Source organism: Triticum urartu, chromosome 6A (genome assembly GCF_056163025.1).
Source record: "Triticum urartu cultivar PI428250 chromosome 6A, HENAU_Tu73, whole genome shotgun sequence".
Taxonomy (NCBI): Eukaryota; Viridiplantae; Streptophyta; class Magnoliopsida; order Poales; family Poaceae; genus Triticum; species Triticum urartu.
The window spans coordinates 563,402,396-563,420,036 of record NC_141878.1 but is presented as its reverse complement, the minus strand read 5'-3'; the positions used below and the strand labels follow the sequence as shown (position 1 = coordinate 563,420,036).

Below are 17,641 nucleotides of genomic sequence, written 5' to 3'. Positions count from 1 at the left end.
GAACCCCTCCCGCCCATGCATGTTGTCACCAAATGAAAAGCATTTTCCCCTTCGCTAGTTACAACCACCGTGTGATTTCTTCCAACAGCTGCTGGAATTATGTTGTATCTGCAGAACTGACAACTTCTAATTAGCATTTGGAAACATGTCGAGAAAACATGTAATGTTGTTGGACTATTAAGTTCAAGTATGTTGGATGCTATATGTTCATGGATTTAGCAATACCATACACACATGTTTACACAATTAAAATGAAGGGCAGTGCATACGATTCTCTTAGTTTCATAGTTTAGAAACAACAGCTGGAGGTTACGCAAGAGTGTCCCCATGCCCCAGCTGCCCCTTCTGCTAGAAATAACAGTGGTAAGTAAGAAACGTAACAAAAATTAAGCACAGACTCGTATGTATACCTGCAAGTCTGCAGCCAAAAGCCTTGACACACAAGAACAACAATAATAGCGAACCTGCTCGAGTCTGGGCATATACACTTGACTTCACATGCAAATCTATTCACTATATTTTTTTACCCATAAATCGCTCTTCATCATCTTCTTATTTCTCCAACAGCTATGTCTGCATGACCAATCCAAGTTCACCACCTCTGTTAATGACAGATCCAACTCACAATCCCCCTTCCACTTCCACCAACACACTTAAAATTTTGAACACTTACCAGTGCACTTGTCTTCCACAACTCATTAAAGTGGAACCTTAATATTTACATGGTGTAATGCAACTTCTCGAACTTCATCCTGGCTCATTAACTCCACCACAGAAGCGCAAACACAATGTTATGACCGGCCAGGTCTATGGCCGCCGCAGGCCCAACAGGCAGGCTTAGGCCCGCAAGTTATCTTAGTTTTATTCAGATTAGGCAAGTTATCTCAGGATTAATTCTTCTACAAGTTATCTAGGATATAAATATAGATTGTAAGACTCTTTTGGAGGAAGCAATAAAGACTATTATTATCTTTTGTTGCCTGGCTCCTAGAGGAGCCGGAAACCCTAGCCGCCGCCGCCCTCAACCCTAGCCGCGACGGCGCCCTGCCGCCGGCGCACCCGCTCCTCGCCGCGCCCACTTCCTCCTTGCCCCTACAACCTACGCAGTAGAGCCGGTAGGAACCCTAGTCCTACCAATTTGGTATTCAGAGACCACGTTGCGATCATGTCGATGCCGCCATCACCGCCGCCGCTGCCCGTCGGTACCACCGCCGCTGCCCGTCGGCACCACCGCGCCCATGACGACGGCGCCAAGCATCACCGCGCCGACCGCATCCGCCGGGACCTCGCTGGCGTGTCCCGTCTCCTCCTCAGCACCACCTGCACCGGCGTCTCCGGGCGCATCTCCACCATCGCCGCTGGCCGCCTTGTCTCCGGAGCAACTCGCCGCCACGCTACATCACCTCGTCACCGCCGTCCACGGGCTTCAGCTCCACCAGCAATATGGGGCCGGGGCCTATGCTCAACCGCCATCGGCCCCGATCGCCGCCCCTGGTCTTCTCCTACAGCAGCAGCCGCAGTACGGGGGCGGGGCGAGCCCCTTCGCGCCACCACCAGGACCGTACCAGGGCGCGGCCGCGTACGGCGGGCCCCCGTTCGGGCCGATCCAGGTGGGATTGGCATCCGGGCCAGCACCGGCAGCGGCACCCCTCTGGCCTTTGCCGCCGGCCACCTCGGCCGCCTCCTGGCTGCAGCAGCCGCCGCCCACCGTCTGGCCGGTTCAGCAGACGCCGTTCCCCGCATGGCCGGCCCAGCAGCCGCCGCCGACGGCGTCCCAGGGCCTGCGTCCACCGCCGTTCTCCGCGCCCTCATCAGCCGGGACCACCTCGGGCGCGGCCTCAACTACCGGGTTACCGATCCATCAGGTCCGGTTTCCCCCGTCCCCGTCCCCCCTGCCAGCATGGGCGGCGGGGTCTTTGCCTTCACCGGTCTACACCACGACCCCGGTTGAGCCAACTCCGTTTCCGCAGTCCGGCGGGCCATCCGGCCCCGCCGGCCAGTACCCGGACTACTCCGATCAGGCACCTCCGGCTTCACTCTTCCGAGCCCCCGCGCCTGCTCAGCACGGCGGGCCGCAGCAGACACCGCCGCGGTTCGCCAAACTCGACTTCGCCACCTACGAGGGCACGGAGGACCCCCTCAACTGGCTCAACCAGTGCGAACAGTTCTTTCGAGGGTAGCGGACGCTCGCTTCAGATCGTACCTGGCTCGCGTCCTATCATCTTCGAGGCGCAGCACAGACCTGGTACTACGCCCTCGAGCAGGACGAGGGCGGCATTGCCACCGGGGGAGCGCTTCCGGGAGCTCTGTCTTCTCCGTTTTGGGCCTCCTATCCGCGGGAGCCGACTGGCGGCCCTCGGCCGTTTACCATTCACATCTACGGTGCAGGACTACGCCGATCGCTTCCAGGCCCTGGCATGCCACGCGTCGGGCGTCTCCGCGACCCAGCGCGCCGAGCTCTTTGTGGGCGGTCTGCCGGACCATATCCGCATGGACGTCGAGCTCCGGGATCCCCCCGATCTCCAGATGGCCATGTACTACGCCCGGGCCTTCGAGCAGCGGGCCCAGGCACTGCAGCCGCCACTCGGACGGAGTGGCCGCCAGCCCAGTCGGCCAGCACCGACTTCCTCAGCCCCGGGTCGGCCTCTCCCATCCGCGACGGCCACATCCCTGGCTGCCACACGGCCCTTCCGCCGGCTGTCAGCGGCCGAGCAGCAGGAGCGTCGCCGTCAGGGTCTTTGCTTCAACTGCGATGAGCCCTATACGCCGACCCATGTCTGCCCCCGCCTCTTTTATTTAGAGACGGTCGACTACACCGAGGAGAACGACTCGCCCGACCCGTTACATCCGCCTGCGGCGCCCGAGGACGCGGCCGCGGATTCCGCAGCGACGGCGTGCGTCATCTCCCTTCACGCCCTGGCCGGCATCCGGGGCGAGCAGACCATGCTGCTGCCGGTGACGATCCATGGCGAGCGCCTGGTGGCCCTGCTAGATACGGGCTCCACACACAACTTTCTGCCCGAATCGACCATGCGTCGGCTAGCCCTCCCGACGACGGGCGGGGAGCGCCTGCAGATCACAGTGGCGAACGGTGATCGCCTCCGGTGCCATGGGCTAGCCCGCAACGTTCCCATCTCCATCGGCGGCGAACACTTTTCCATTACTTGTGCAGGGATCGATCTCGGCTGCTTCGACTTCATCCTCGGGGTGGACTTTCTCCGGACCCTCGGCCCCATCCTATGGGATTTCGACGCACTCATGATGACATTCTGGCGGCAGGGCCGCCGCATCCGGTGGGAGGGCCTTGGGGGCGCCGCGGCTGCCGTGCCACATCTCCAGCTGGCTGCCGCGTCCTCGGAGGCTGAGCACCCCCTGCTGGATTCTCTTCTGGAGCAGCACAGCGACCTCTTCGACGCTCCGCGGGGTCTTCCGCCTGCCCGGGTGTACGACCATCATATTCACCTCGTACCAGGCTCCACTCCGGTGGCGGTACGGCCCTACCGCTACCCCCAGCTGCAGAAGGATGAGTTGGAGCGCCAGTGTGCCCTGATGCTCGCCGCAGGCATCATCCGGATCTCCACGTCACCCTTCACGGCGCCGGTGCTTCTCGTCCGTAAGTCCGACGGTACATGGCGCTTCTGCATCGACTACCGCGCCCTCAACGCACTCACGCTCAAGGACAAGTTCCCTATACCGGTGGTCGACGAGCTCTTGGATGAGCTCCATGGGGCACGCTTCTTCACCAAGCTCGATCTTCGGTCGGGCTATCATCAGGTGCGCATGCATCCGGACGACATCGCCAAGACGGCGTTTCGCACCCACCATGGCCACTTCGAGTTCTTGGTGATGCCTTTCGGCCTCGCCAACGCCCCGGTGACTTTCCAAGCCCTGATGAACGACGTCCTTCGACCCTACTTACGGCAGTTTGTGCTTGTTTTCTTTGATGACATTCTTATCTACAGCGCCACCTGGGCCGAACATCTCCAGCACGTCGCCATCGTCTTCAACGAGCTTCGGGCGCACCACCTCCACCTTAAGCGCTCAAAGTGCTCGTTCGGGACACCTACCGTCGCCTACCTCGGCCATGTCATCTCGGCCGACGGAGTGGCTATGGACGCCGATAAGGTGGCGGCCGTCTCGGCCTGGCCGACGCCTCACTCACCGCGGGCTCTCCGCGGGTTCCTCGGACTCGCTGGCTACTACCGGAAATTTATCCGGGAGTTCGGACTCATCGCGGCGCCCCTCACGCGGTTGCTTCGCCGCGACGCCTTCGCCTGGGACGCTGAGGCGACGACGGCATTCGAGGCCCTCAAGGGGGCCCTCACGATGGGCCCCGTCCTCCAGATGCCCGACTTCGACCGTCCGTTCGTGGTGGACTGTGACGCCTCGGGCGCCGGGTTCGGCGCCGTACTTCATCAGGGCGATGGGCCCCTCGCCTTCTTCAGCCGGCCTTTCGCTCCGCGCCATCTTAAGTTGGCCGCTTACGAGCGGGAGCTCATTGGCCTCGTCCAGGCCGTGCGTCATTGGCGGCCATACTTGTGGGGGCGGACCTTCCACATTCGCACGGACCACTACAGCCTGAAATTCTTGCTGGATCAACGGCTGTCGACCGTACCGCAGCACCAGTGGATCAGCAAGCTCTTCGGCTTCGACTTCTCCGTCGAGTATCGGCCGGGCCGTCTTAACACCGTGGCCGACGCGCTATCCCGCCGCGATTCTGACCTCGCGCCAACCGCCGACGCGTCCGCCGGGACGGCCGTGTGCATCCGCTCCGGGCCATCGTTCGGTCTCTTCACCGACATTCGACGCGCCACTGCGACGGCCGATGACGCCGCACTTCTTCAGCAGCAGCTCGCGGTTGGCGACTTGGAGGAGCCCTGGCGCTTCTCTGACGGACTGCTCCTGCATGGACGTCGGATCTTTGTTCCGGCGCATGATGATCTCCGTCACCAGGTGTTGCAGCTCGCTCACTCGGCGGGCCATGAGGGTGTGCAGAAAACCCTCCATCGTCTTCGCGCCGACTTCTACATCCCTGGCGATCGTGCCCTGGTCCGCGACTGGGTTCGGTCTTGTCAGACTTGCCAGCGCAACAAGACAGAGACCCTGAGACCGGCGGGGCTCCTTCAGCCCTTGGAGGTGCCATCTCAGGTTTGGGCGGATATCTCCTTGGACTTCATCGAGGGCCTTCCCAAGGTAGGGGGCAAGTCAGTCATCCTCACGGTGGTCGATCGCTTCTCTAAGTACGCCCACTTCATCGCGTTGGGCCATCCGTACACAGCGGCATCCGTGGCCCGGGCTTTCTTCGACGGCATAGTCCGTCTACACGGGTTCCCGACGTCGATCGTCAGTGATCGGGACCCAGTCTTCACGGGCCATGTCTGGCGCGACCTCTTCAGGATGGCGGGTGTCCAGCTACGCCTGAGTACGGCGTTCCATCCTCAGACGGAGGGTCAGTCTGAGTGGTTAACAAGGTCATTGCCATGTATTTGCGTTGTGTGACAGGTGATCGACCTCGCGCTTGGGTGGACTGGCTATCTTGGGCGGAGTACTGCTACAACACTTCTTATCACTCTGCCCTGCGCGCGACGCCATTTGAGGTGGTCTATGGTCGACCACCCCCGCCTATACTTCCGGTCGACCTGGAGACGGCTCGGACAGCAGTAGCGGGTGACCTTATCTGCACCCGTGATGAGATGCTGGCTGAGGTCCATCAGCGTCTCCTTCAGGCCCAGCAGACGGCCAAGCACTACTACGACGATCATCATCGCGAGGCGGAGTTCGCAGTGGGTGACTGGGTGTGGCTGCGTCTTCTCCACCGCTCTACGCAGTCACTGGACCCGCGCGCAAAGCGCAAGCTTGGCCCTCGCTACGCCGGCCCTTCCCTGTCGTGGAGCGCATTGGGAAGGTGGCCTATCGTCTTCAGCTTCCAGCCCGCGCCCGCATCCACGACGTGTTCCATGTGGGGCTGCTCAAACCTTTCCGTGGCGAGCCACCGGCGGCTCCTCCGACGCTTCCTCCAACCGCCGATGGTCGCATTCTTCCAGAGCCAGCAAAGGTGTTGCAGGCTCAGCTCCGTCGTGGCGTCTGGTTCATCCTAATTCAGTGGGCGGGCCTTCCGGAGGAGGAGGCGACTTGGGAGCAGCGTGAGGATTTCCTTCAACACTATCCAGACTTTCAGCTCGAGGACGAGCTGTTTGCGCAGGTGGGGAGAGATGTTATGACCGGCCAGGTCTATGGCCGCCGCAGGCCCAACAGGCAGGCTTAGGCCCGCAAGTTATCTTAGTTTTATTCAGATTAGGCAAGTTATCTCAGGATTGATTCTTCTACAAGTTATCTAGGATATAAATATAGATTGTAAGACTCTTGTGGAGGAAGCAATAAAGACTATTATTATCTTTTGTTGCCCGGCTCCTAGAGGAGCCGGAAACCCTAGCCGCCGCAGCCTAGCCGCCGCCGCCCTCAACCCTAGCCGCGACGGCGCCCTGCCGCCGGCGCGCCCGCTCCTCGCCGCGCCCACTTCCTCCTTGCCCCTACAACCTACGCAGTAGAGCCGGTAGGAACCCTAGTCCTACCACACAAAATAATGATTATACTGTGTAGAACAAAGAACAAAAATGACTTCACATGCTAAATAATGATTCTGACAAGGCCATACTGTTTTGAGAAGCTGATCAATACTCGTAAGATCTGCAGTAGGTACAGATGTTGCAGAAGTTGATGTACTTTCTGAAGCTTCCCCAAAGATATCACTGTCATTCACCAGGGCAATCAACATAGCCTATTGAACACATTCAAATGTCATGTTCAGTATTGATAAATTGAGAATTATTTATTTACAACTCGTGCAAGGTACTTTGTTCAGTTTTCTTCATATTGATAAGGAGAGGAGCATATAGTGTTATTTAAATATTTCAGTCTTAGAGCTAGTCTCACAAAAGTTATGGACTTTTTACACCATGAGACAGATACTTATTTAGAAGCTATGCAACACGATGATTGGATATGCGCCATAACTCACCTCACCACAAAGTTCTTCAAAGAAACTCTTTACATCTAATTGAGTAACCTGCAGAGAAAACATGTAAATTGTAATTAAACATATGATTTGATTGCGGTGTCTTGAAATAAAAAAAATGTAAGATGAGAAAATGAGCAAGTGAAAGACAATACGATGTCAAAGTAGAACATGAGTGTGTACCTTCTTATCCATATTTTACAATAAACCGTTTATAAGACCATTTCTTTCTAATCCTCCATCTACGGGCCAGGAAGAATAGGATATTGTTGTTAGTATTGTGGATAAGTAGAATAGAGCTGGCAGAAGGTGAAACATCAAACAACCTACCACCGGAAGAATTTCTGGATTCACAGGTAAGATAGTTGTCTTTGAAGGCAAGACTCTAACAGGGTAGAACCCAAGCATTGTGCTACCAAGGTTAAGTGCAGCTCTAGCACCCGCTATATTAAATGTGCCATGTATCAAACCATCAATTAACTGCTGAAAACGTAAATGTAGCATCTGAAGATATAATAATACCTTCTGCACCGAACTCAATAAATGCAAACGTATCAGCAAATCTTTCCTCTGTCACCTAACATATTGTCAAAATTATTAGAGCTAACATGCACCCAAGAATATAGCTATGCACACTAAGACAATCGTCAATCACCCACGGTATGGTCCGGTTCAGAGACATAAACGGTTCGTAAAATGCTGTCTGGCCTCCTAATTCACGTAAAAAACGGATCTTAGTGCACAGGAAATAAATCTTCACCTGAGATTGAAGAAAGAAAATATGATGAGCTCACCTTAGACCTGACCTTGCCTTGAAGAGAGACGTATAAAGTTAAGTACTGTGAGTTCGATCTTGAGTGACAATTTTTTTGCCAAGGTGTATTAGGATAACAAAAATTGCGCAGGGAATTAACATGCGATTTTGGCTTAGGCCTTTAAGAACAGTGTATAAACATAGCTAATAAACTGAAGTAGCACATAGGATCAATGAAATTGGTGGAGGTGAATATCCATGCCCGGTGGGTAGCATGATGTAGAGAAGTGGAAGAAGAATGTCCGTCTCCCGTATAGGTTTTAATTATCCATGTATTCTGCAGAAAACAGTGAACATGCATGAGCTTCAAGACCATGGTTCGTACCTACTAAAGATCGATTCGAAGCAGAGGAAGAGGAAGCAAGTGCAGTATTGAAAGAACCTGAACGAACAACAAATGTTTTGGCAGCCATCGTTAGGATAGTAGGAATGCGCAGTGACGGAGCAAATCATACACAACAACAATTTAGACAGGCACGCACACACAATATCAAATAAGACATGCACGCGCCTTGGAATAGAGCAATGCGCTGCATACCTGGGTGGCCGCACGGAGGTGGAGGGGGCTGTCGCCGTCGTACCGCTGATGGACAGATTTGCTCCCGGTTGCGCTTCTCCATGGGCTCGCTGTCTCAGTCTCCCTTCTCTCTTCATCTCGTCCTCCCCTCCCCTTCTCAGCCCAAGGACGACGACGGGGACGGCTCTTGGTTGCGCTTCTCCATGGGCTCGCCGTCTCCCTCTCCCTCCTCTCTTCATCTCGACCGCCCCTCCCCATCTCAGCCCAAGGACAACGACGCAGACGGCCATCTCCGTGGCCGACCAGCTCCGGCCGGCGCTCAACCTAGCACGACACAACGAGAAATCGGTGGCGGCGATGAGAACCTGCGGAGGGGGCTGTGGTGCGGGGTGCGGGCGTGGGCGGCAGCTGCAGGTGGAGGTTGCCACGGGCCAACAAATAGATCTATCACGCAGGTGATCGGGCCCCGCATGAGATCCCACGGCGGATTGTCAGTGAGGTCGGCGGCGGCGGCGGCGAGGAACCTGAAAGAGGGCGGACGCACGAGTTCCGATTGCGATTGTCCGTCAGGTCGTCCGCGGCGGCGGCGGTGGTGGCTACGAAGCTGTCAGGGCGCAACGGATCAGGATCGCGCGAGGGGTTCGGGAGTACGTGATCGCACAAGGGGAGGGGATCGTGATCGCACGAGTGTTTTTTTTCTGCGTGCGGGTTTTTTTTGTTGCGTGCGGGTGAGGTGGGGGTGTGGGAGATCGATAAGAGGTGGGAGGAAGGACGAAAAAAAAGGACGAAAATGATGGGGCGAAAATAAAATCTGAAACGCAGCCTACCAACTGAGACATTAAAAGTAGAGATCTAACAAATCACCAACAAGTGCAGGACGGCCCAAACCGTTCAGCACGGTGATACTCGATGGCTAGGGAGTACGATTGATTGCTAATTGAATACTAGGAATCAAGCTAGTTGTGCAGTACTCCATGTGCATGCACGTCTATTGACTGTCAACTCAAAGCTCCTAAGCATGTGTACACTTCCGTATGTATACGTCATGAAAAGGAGATAAAATCTTGTTAGTATAGAATAGTAATTCCCCAAACCATGTTGCTGTGACTAGTGAAATCAAGAGTTGCATGTTCCAGGGTCAACTTGCTGGCTAACTGAAAATCAGGAGACTGGCGCATGTTATACTTGCTGTTTTCTCCATGTAGACACAACGGCTCCTTGTCCCCTCGTGTGGATATATTTATTTGGATAACAGAACAAATATATGATAGACTACGCGAAGAGGTTCTTCATGTTTTCATTATTTATGAATGAATTATTTGTCCGGTCTAATAGAAAAAAGCAATCTGAACCTACGCGCATGCATGTGCACCCACTGTTCTCAATCATACAAAGCAATAGGTATAGTGAACTGTTTCATCAAACTATTATTGGCTCTCCTCACTTGGAGGTAGAAAGCATCATAAAATGTCTAAAGCAAAATTTCTCTAAATTCGGCTATTCATGTGTTTATCGATGAAGTGATAATACGCCATTAGACTTGTCATGAGAAGTTCTCCCATGGCTGCTGGTGGTTTACCCGCTGAGGAGGAGTAGCAAATTGCGGACAACCGCAACTTTAAGTTGTCCCTTTTCTATATCCACATACCTGGGATGTCAATCTGCGACACTAAGATTCTGATCCGAGACTTTGACCCGCTAGTAGAGCGGGTCAAGGCAAAGGCAGAGACGTGGCACAAGAGGTTCACATCCAAGGGCAGCAAGACACTGCTCATTAACTCTTGCCTCTCTAGCCTACTCATATATATGATGGGGCTATATATCCTTCGGGAGGGAGTGCATAGGTGATAGAGAGGGTACCCTCTTTTGGCTCAACCCGTGGCTTGGTAAAGAACTCATTGGGTGCTGAATTCCCGACCCTTTTATTTGCTCGGATCCAATGCTTTTGGTAGCCTCGAAGACGGCCCATAATGGAAATTGGAAAGTTCCATTTTGATGAAAATCTAGTCCCGACAAAACCTTAGCATGTACCGAGTTGCGGAAGGCCCTCCCGTATTCATTGTCGGTGTTTTCAAACATCATGTCATGGCACCTGGCCTCCTCATGGTTTTTTTGTGTCGGGTTGGCCTACTGTGCGCTCTACCATGCACCGATCCTTTCTTGGACCACCCACCTCTGAAATGCTCTAGCTACCTTTGAAGATAAAACTCCACTTGCAGTGGCGGAGCTTGACAAGAATCTATAGGGGGGCCAAAAAAATGAACCAAGTTCAACAAACCATAACTTGTAGCCTCCATGAAAATTTATACTTATATTACCCATATTGATCGCAAAATACATGTATGATTAGCAATATTTATGCTCATAACAGAACTAAGCACACCAAAGTATACAAGTTGCCGCTCGGCCTTCAAACTTGAAAGATGTTCTATGAGACAACTAACACCTACAAAAGGGGTGGTACTACAAATCACCTTTCCTATCCCTGATGCTCTTGAGTTCCGTCAAAATATCCCCAATTAGGTCAAATGAATAGGCTTGCTAATTGCTAAATTACTAGTCAAACTCATACAAGATATACCAAAATTTAGTGTTGCCCCCAATTTATCGTACAAGCAACATTGCAAAAGGGGATCCAGTAGTTTAGGATTTAATTGAGCTGGGTAGATGGCACTTGGAAAATCAAGTAGACCAAATTCGCATGGGGGACGGCCTGCGACGAGGGGTGGCGTGCCGGCCGGCGACGACCACCGGCCAATTGGGAAGAGCCAAAGATGACCGTGTCAGGTGTGCCCTTGTTCCTCCCTCACGACCTCTTTGGTGCACGCAGATCAAAGGCGATCTTCTACTCGGCATGGGCGTCATGGCAGTGTGGCTGCTTGGTTCATGGATGGAGCAGGCCAGCAGGCGACGGAGGAAAGCAGCCGTGGCCGAGCGGTGAGCGTGGTTGGGGAAAAGAGGGTGAAGCAGCCAAGCTCCAAGCAGGTTCGGGCACAGGCGTCTCAAATGGGCTTGTGGCCTTGTACGTAGAATGGGCATGTGCCTTCCAAAAGCTACAGTTGTCTCAAATGGGCATGTGCCATCCAAAAGCTACACTTATCAAAAGCTACAGGGCAGCGCCATTACATACCTAGTAAAAAAAAAATTAAAGTTGGGTTGGGGGGGGGGGGGGGGGGGGGCACATAGCTCCGCCGTTGTCTGCTTGCCGTGGCGAAGCGGCATGGTTCAGGTGATGGTCTTTATCCTCTTTTCACGGTTTCCGAATTTAGGACCCATATATTTTTCCAAAATGGCATAATATTACTATAATATAGTACCCCTAACATTTGCAAAAAAAAAAATAGTAACTCCCAAAAACATGTCGTTGTGACTCCTGAAATCAAGAATTGCATGCTCAAGGTCAACTTGGTAGCTATCTGAAAGTCAGGAGATTGGCGCATATTGCAATTGCTGTTTTGTCCATGTGGACACAATCGACAGCTCTTTGTCCCCTCTTGGATATTTTTTTTTTCAGATAACAGAACAAACATATGATTGAAAAAGATCTTCATGTTTCCATTTTTTATGAATGAAATATTATTCAGGTCTAATCAAAAGTATTGTGAGCCTACGCGCATGTGCACCCACACTGTTCTCAATCATACAGAGCAATAGTTATAGTGAACTGTTTCCTCGAGCTATTGTTGACTCTACTCGATAGGAAATAGGAAACATCTTAGAATGAAAGTAAAATTTCTCTAAATCTGTCTATTCATCTTCTATAAATCAAAATAAATTTTCTCTAAATTTATCTATTAATGTTTTATCCATGCATAATTACCTACTGTTAGCCGAGACGTAGACTTTGTAGGGCTGAGCATCCCTATCTCTGTTATGCTCATGCGCTGGCAACCACACCATCTTGTGTACGTAGTTCTGAAGTTGTTTCATTCTCCACCTACAAATGAAATGATACGCAATCCTGCATATTCATGATTTTTTTTTACTTGGTATAGCTTTCGGTTTCCCTAAAACTAAGTTGGCTAAGATTTTTCTTATATCCAAGTCGACGCCCTAGCCATTAGATGCAAGTCTCCACATTGAGATTTGCTCAAGAATGGGGAGAATCAAGATTATCAGACGATTAGTACCATCGACTTGAACATTTGCAAAATCTTGGCCGACTCTATCCATTGGACAAACTCCACATTTTCACGGAGAATTTCAATTTCACCGGAGTGCATGCATGCAACAGGTCCTTTAACTTCTTCTTTTTTTACCAATATATGCTCATAATGAAAATGATTATTGATGTGCGCGTATATGACATGCATTGTTGAACAGACCGATTATGGTAACTCTAGAGAGAAGGGAGCATAATATAGCTATATACATAATATTTTACATGACAATTTGGCATACTAAAAATATTACATATCCATTATCGCTGACCCTCTCACTGCATGCTGTGAGTTGCTGTCGAACGAAGGTAGAGAAGCATTATCTCCACGAACTCCGCACACGCAAAGAGACTCCCTTGCTATTGTTTCGGAGCTTGAAGAGCCCTCACCAGAAGTTGCATTACATCAACTTGAGCCTTGAGACACACGGCATAGTCCAAGGCTTCGCCCAGCAGCGTGCACTCATCGTCCACGGCTTGCACTCCCGGGACGATCCCTTTCAAGACCTGCGTCCTCTTCCTCAGCATGGCCCTCGCGACGACGCCAGCCGAGCCCCTCGGCCTCGCCGCCGTGCCGGCCTTCCTCGGCTTAGGCCGGTGGCACCTCCTCAAGATCCTCTTGCTCGTCGACGGCCGACGTTGCGTCTCCAGCGCCTGGCTCCAACGCGTCGCGTCGGAGCCCCTGGCCGAGACGAGGGCGGCGTCGGCGGCGCGCCTGATGGCGCGCTTCCTCTCGAGGAAGCCCATCTCCCTAGACGCGACGCCACGCTCCCGGAGACCTAGGAGCAGGCTCTTGAGCAGCGCCCGCTTGAACTGCATCGAGCCTTGCATGATAAGGGAGGGACCTAGGCAGACGACACCAAGGTAGCTACAACCAACAAACCGCCGGCGATGATGATGAGGGAGCAAGAAACCTTATCGCGAACTTGGCGTGAACTGTAGTGCGCCGTGCGTGTGGTGCTTTTGTCATGCGGAGTACAAGCTCGATTGTGTGTAGTATGCATCAGTGTACGCACGCACACACATATATATGGACGCTAATGAGCTGTCCTTGGAGGAGATATATTTGCTGCGTGTGAGTTGGGGAGAGAGGGAGAGGAGATATGCATGATCGTGTGTTCATGTGTGTGTGTGCATGTGTGTGCAGTGCGATGGGGCTTTGATTGGTTGGTGAGGGGACAGTGCACGTGCATGCACATGGCCACATGATAGAGGCAAAGGGTCCAAAGGCCCCACGTCGTCCACATTCGGCGCACGTACGTGAGAGCAGCGACCACTCGGCGACGTGTTACGACCTCCGTACGTGGTGCACTTGCGGGCTGATGTATACGCCACACATGATCGCTGTGTCCTGTGTGTTAGTGTGCACTGTGTACTGTGCGAGATACATGCATGCATGCATGTGTCCATGGGAATCTCAGAGACTCAGAGTGGACCGGTGCTCGCTGGGCCGTACATACGTGGCACATGGTTTACTTGCTCAATTTGCACATGCAGTTCCCATATGTACGCCAATACATACATACAACAATACAAACCAAATGATGATACGACTATTTATTGCAGAACAACAAGTGGTACGTACGTATCTTTGTCCGTCGTCCAGACGCCTACCACGGCGCCGTTGAGTGGCAAGACGAGAGTGTGTTCGTATACGGCCATGAACCCATGATTGCTGTGCGAGATACGTGCATGCATGCGTCCACCGGAATCTCGGCGTCGGCCGGCCGGTGGCCCGGCGCTCGCCCACGCTCGGTCTCGTGGTCTTGCCGTCTTGGCATAACCTGCACAGTTGTTCACTTGATTGATCGTCCGTAGATACATCCATATGCATGCGCCAATTCTTGGTACTACCCGTTATACAGGCGAATCTACAGGCAGACCATGCATGTAGTAGTATATCTCTGTCCGCAGTTATAGGCTTAATTTGCACATGGGTTACCCAAACGGACGTCCGTTTTATCCGGATTTTCTGTTTGGGTAGGGCATGTAATGAGGTCGTGTCCGGATAGTTTCTGGGATGCGGTGACCGTGCGTCCAATGCGCGGACGCATCTGACCGCATCCTGTACATGTGTAATTTTCTTTGCAAACTCATAACTTCTTTTTCATTATTGATATTTGATATATGGGAATACATCATCAAATTTTGATTGGAAAAGTAAGACCAAAGAAAACAAGAACCACAAGAATACATTTTAGAAGATATCAAACTTTCATAACTGCTCTTGTAAGTTGGATTAGTGCCTTCTCAATGCATTCATTGTTGATCTGTGAAGGAAGATCGATCTTGCATGCTTCTTTCTTCTTTGAGTGTAAAGAAATAGACGTTGCTTCCTCACATCTAGTCTCATGTCTAGCCTCTACTCTAGCAACAAGTGCACTAGTCTCATGTGTATTTAGACAATGGGTGCATAGGCACTAGTCTCCTAGCTAAAAGTGCACGGATATCTATTAAATTGTGCTCTATCAATATATCGATGTACTCTTCTTCCCGATACCAAAACTTGCATCCATTCTACACAATAATTTTTTTAAGTTAGCACAACTAGTCAAATCCGAGAGCACAACTGAAGCTAAAGTAGCACATACCCCATCGTTTAAGCACTTGATGAACACTCATCCGAAATGTTCCGATGTCGTAGACACGTGGCGCACGACCTTCTTTGGGCCGATGTCGTAGACACGCGGCGCACGACCTTCTTTGGGCAGTCGTCGCACTTAATGAGTGACAACGGTGCGCCGACGAGTTTTTGGGCTAGCACTGAGCCCGACCGACCATCATTCGTGTATCTGCCGACAGACCATCGAAGGTGTAGATCCGAGCGGCTAGAGGAGGAGCCACTACTTGCATGCGGCCTTGCGGCCTTGCCGGGGCCTTTCAGCCCGGTGCCCGGCCAGTCCATGGCGCGGAGCGGCCTCCCACAGCCGGGCGAGCTCAAGACCGATTGGATCCGTTCCTAATCTGGTCGCGGGGTGCGCAAATCAGGTGGCCGTAGTTGGGTAGATCGGGGGCGTCGAGGGGAAGGGGGCTGGGCGAACGCGCGTCCGAGCTGCACAACTGCAATGGCAGCGGCGGCGGCTAGGGGCAAGAGTGGAAAAGAGTGGAGGGGTGCGGCTGGAGGGGGAGGGGTGGATATAAAAAGGGGTCCTTATGCCACCGATGGGCGGGCCAGGGGAGGACACGCGCACACGGCCCGTTCGTCCGCGCAATGTCCGTTTCACCCCAAAAGCGGCCCCAAATTTATTGCAGAACAACAAGTGGCAAAAGTTGAAAAAAACGTTCGAGGGATGGCTCGCCTCTCCCCCCTTCCCCCTTCCCCTCGTGGCGACACCTGCTTCTGGCTCCGCCCCGGCGGCGTCCATGCCCCTTGCGACCCCTCCCCCTCCCTCACCTCCGCGGACTCCTCCGGGCTCCGCTCCGGCGTCGCGTGCCGCTCCCCCTGCTCCCTGATCTCCCCTTCTCGCTCTGGCCGCATCGCCCCTCTCCGGGCCAATAAGTTCTGGGCGCTTGATTCCGATGGCTCCGGGTGGATTCTGAGGCTCCTTCTCCTCCTCCCCGCCCTGTCCCGGTGTGCTGTTCCCCTGTGGCTGCGGCGGCGGGTCGCCGGTGTAAGTTCGCGCCCGGGGGGCGGGGGCAGCCCGTCGGGCCTGCCGTGGATGTGGATGGGTGGCGCCGCGTTTCGCGTGGTCGCCGGCATGTGTCGTGCTGGTCCCCTGTTGCGGTTCCGTTGGTGTCCGTTGGGGTGGATGGGGCTGCGCCGCCATCGGCGGGTCCCCTTGCTTGCTCGCCCTCCGATGCGGTCTCCGTCGCTCCGGCGGCGTCGGCGCTGGTGCCAACCCTAGATCTGGGATCGGGGGCGGCGCTGGTTCCCCCGCCTATGGTGCGGGCCGTGCTGGGTACTGCTTGGCCGGATGGGCCTGTCTCAGTGTTGGCCTTGGCGTCCTTGTCTGATTCCCCCCTTTCCTTCTCTGGTTTCTGGGCCGCGGGTGGCCCAGGTCCAGCCCACCCCTCCAGTGAGGCCTTCTATCGAGTCGGGCATGGCTCGGTCAGGGTACTTATGGGTGCGGAGGGGTGCGGTTCCCCCATTTCTAGGGTTTCCCGCCTCCTCCTCAGATCTGTCTCGACACCGTCTACCCATTCGGCGCTTCGCCAGATCTACTCCTCCCTCTCCCCTCTCCCTCTCCTTTGCGGCGGTGGCTGCGATGGATCGCTCCCGTGCGTCCTCCAGTGAGGCGGTTTCCGGGAAGAAGCGGGGGCGTGATGGCTCCGGCGAGGCGGCCGCGGATCTGGAGTACGAGGCGGCTCTTCGTGCGAAGCTTCAGGCCTCTCTCGCCACGGAGGTGGGGTCGGCAGCGGCGTCGGCTAGCGTGTCTCCCCACGCCTATGGGTCGGGCCCGTCGGTGCCTCTCCCCCCGTATCTGGTGCTCCTATGGTTGCGGTCGATCCCTGGGAGTTGGCGGCGGCGGCCAGTCGGGCGGGCTCGTCGGGGCCAACCCAGGCGTCTCCTCCGCTTGGTGCTGCTCCCCGGGGCGGCGCTCTGTTGCGGGCTCCGGTGGCGGCTGGGGGTGGTCCGTCCCGCTTCTTCCCCCGAGGCGCGTCGGGGGCCCCGGTCCGCCGCCCTGTTGGTCCTGCTGCCGGGCGGTGTTGGGTTTCGTAGTAATTTCAAAAAATTTCCTACGCACACGCAAGATCATGTGATGCATAGCAACGAGATGGGAGAGTGTTGTCTACGTACCCACGCAGACCGACTGCGGAAGCGTTGACGCAACGTAGAGGAAGTAGTCGTACGTCTTCACGATCCAACCGATCAAGCACCGAAACTACGGCACCTCCGAGTTCGAGCACACGTTCATCTCGATGACGATCCCTGGACTCCGATCCAGCAAAGTGTCGGGGAAGAGTTCCGTCAGCACGACGGCGTGGTGACGATCTTGATGCACTACGGCAGTAGGGCTTCGCCTAAACTCCGCTACAGTATTATCGAGGATTATGGTGGCTGGGGGCACCGCACACGGCTAAGGAATAGATCACGTGGATCAACTTGTGTGTTCTAGGGTGCCTCTACCTCAGTATATAAAGGACCAAAGGGGGGAGGCTGGCCGGCCACAAGGGGTGCGCCAGGAGAGTCCTACT

At 54.2% G+C, this 17,641-nt stretch overlaps 1 protein-coding gene and 1 pseudogene across 1 annotated transcript; one reads left to right on the top strand and one right to left on the bottom strand.

The window, feature by feature from the left end:
* Positions 1-1,031: 1,031 nt before the first annotated feature.
* LOC147966355 (uncharacterized) lies at positions 1,032-6,098 on the top strand (annotated as a pseudogene).
* A 6,520-nt stretch (positions 6,099-12,618) lies between these two features.
* Positions 12,619-13,554, bottom strand: LOC125512778 (transcription factor IBH1-like 1). Its single transcript, XM_048677861.2, has one exon. It carries the CDS (start codon positions 13,334-13,336, stop codon positions 12,866-12,868), a length of 471 nt encoding a protein of 156 aa, XP_048533818.1. The 5' UTR covers positions 13,337-13,554; the 3' UTR covers positions 12,619-12,865.
* Between the last annotated feature and the right edge of the window lie 4,087 nt (positions 13,555-17,641).

Excerpts from the sequence above, each read along its gene's own strand:
- LOC125512778 (XM_048677861.2), bottom strand. The coding sequence starts at position 13,336 with ATGCAAGGCTCGATGCAGTTCAAGCGGGCGCTGCTCAAGAGCCTGCTC.